This window comes from Rattus norvegicus, chromosome 3 (genome assembly GCF_021556685.1).
Source record: "Rattus norvegicus strain SHRSP/BbbUtx chromosome 3, alternate assembly SHRSP_T2T, whole genome shotgun sequence".
Lineage (NCBI taxonomy): Eukaryota > Metazoa > Chordata > Mammalia > Rodentia > Muridae > Rattus > Rattus norvegicus.
Window position 1 is genome coordinate 70781795 of NC_141536.1, and position 2299 is coordinate 70784093.

The window sequence follows — 2299 nt, forward strand, 5'->3', positions numbered from 1 at the left end:
GGGCCTGTGTCTGGTGTTCACCAGGCAGGTCACTTGCAGCAGAAAAGTTCGTCTTACCTGTGATCCCGAGGCTCAAGTTTGCTCGTGGGGTTCTGCCCACGAGCTCTCCGCGGTGGCAGCAACCAGGAAGATCTGCACCGCCCTTTCTGGTAGCCTCAGTGCACAAGGGTTCCAGATGGCGTTTGGTGTTTTCCTCTGGCCTCAGAGATGCGTGCAGAGTGCAGTCTCTTCTGGTTTCCCAGGCGTGTCTGCCTCACTGTAGGTTTATCTCTCCCTCCCACGGGATTTGGGTGCAGAGAACTGTTTATCCACTCTGACCCTTCAGGTTCCAGCAGTGTCTCAGGCGCAGGGGTCCTGCCGCCTGTATACAGTTTCCTCTTGGGCCAGGGATGTGGGCAGGGGTGGGCAGTGTTGGTGGTCTCTTCCGCTCTGCAGCCTCAGGAGTGCCCACCTGACCAGCCGGTGAGGTCTCTCTCCCATGGGGTCTGGGAGCAGAGAGCTGCTGCAGGCCGGGATCAGCGGGTTTGTTTGCCCTATTTTTAAAAAACCTGCTACCTAACATTGCACAAGTAACTCTTATTAAACTCAGTGGGCCAAAAGTCAAGGGAGAAAGTAGAAAGGGATATTTGAAAAGAAATGTTTCGTGGCTGGAGAGATTGCTCAGTGGTTAAGAACACTGACTGCTCTTCCAGAGGTCCTGAGTTCTATTCCCAACAACCACATGGTGGCTCACAACCATCTGTAATGGGGTGCAGTGCCCTTTTCTGGTGTCTCTGAAGGGATCAAAAGTGTACTCACATACATTACATAAATAAATTAAAAAAAAGAAAAATGTTTCAGATGGGGAGGGGTAAGGTAATGTGGGAGTCAAGATTTGATGTGACAATAATTAAGGTTTATTTTATTGAAGTCTGCAACAGTAGAATATACAAACCAAAATTAAATAAAAATGATTATAATTTCATTAAACAAAAGTACATGCTGTTATATACAAATGTTATAGTGTTTATTTTAATAAAAAATTCCACTAGAACATTCAAATTCTTCTTTTGTACATAGTATAATTTCTCTATTTCTCTCTCATGCACTGGATGCATCTTTAGCTATACCTTCAGTTCCATAGTCGCTAAATTTGCTTATGTTTTGCAATAGGCTTGGCAGTTATTCATAGTAGATAATGTCCCCTGGAAAAATTCATTCTTTCTAATGCAAGTATAATATATGGAAACTTGATTAGCACAACCATTCAAGTAGTTAATACATACTTAACACATTCACTGGTGCTCTACACTCTGGAGGGAAGTAAAATGGTTGAATATGGAAATCTGGTTTGAAGGATTTGTACTGCCTGTTAATTTTAAGAAAATATGGTGAATATTTTTTGCCAGGTTCTTTGTAGGGCATCTTTTACATCTTTGTTCCTCAGGCTATAGATCAGGGGATTCAACAAGGGGATGATTAGAGTATAAAAAATGGATGATATTTTATCAGTATCAATGGAATGACTAGATTCAGGTTGTACATACATAAATATCAATGTCCCATAGAACACTGTAACCACTGTCAAGTGGGACCCACAAGTAGAGAAAGCTTTACGTCTGCCTGCAGCAGAGTTCATCCTGAGAACAGCTATGAGAATGAGCAGGTAGGACATAAGCACAACCACAAGGGAGGAAATCAAATCAAAAGCTGCAAAGATCATAACTATCAGTTCAACTTCTTGTGTGTTTGAGCAAACCAAAGATATTAAGGGGATACAGTCACAAAAGAAATGATTGATGACATTATAGCCACAGAAGGATAAAGAGAAAATATTTATGGTGACTACAAGTGACATAAATGTACAGTAAAGATAGGTCATTGTGACTAGGACCCAACATACCCTATGTGACATGATGACAGTGTAGAGGAGAGGCTTACAGATGGCCACATAGCGGTCATAGGACATTGCAGACAGAATAAAGAGCTCACTGCCAATGAAGAGAAGGAAAAAAGCTAGCTGTGTAGCACAAAGATAGTAGGAAATTGCATTTTGATCTACAACAAAATTTACCAACATTTTTGGTCCCACAGTTGTTGAGTAAACAAAGTCAGTGAAAGCCAAATGCCTAAGGAAGAAATACATTGGTGTCTGTAATTTGGAGTCTACATTGGTAAGGATGATTATTCCCAGATTGCCAGTCACTGAGGTCAGGTAAATAATGAGAAATAACCCAAACAATGGGGCCTGCAGGTCAGGGTTCTTAGTGATTCCCATCAAGATGAATTCAGTCACCACTGTTATGTTATGTTTATCCAT

At 41.7% G+C, this 2299-nt stretch overlaps 1 protein-coding gene across 1 annotated transcript; it reads right to left on the minus strand.

Annotated features, from left to right (window-relative positions):
• Nucleotides 1–1357: 1357 nt before the first annotated feature.
• Or8k33 (olfactory receptor family 8 subfamily K member 33) lies at nt 1358–2299 on the minus strand. The gene is given in 1 exon segment (NM_001000677.1): nt 1358–2299. A coding segment is annotated over 1 exon segment (942 nt).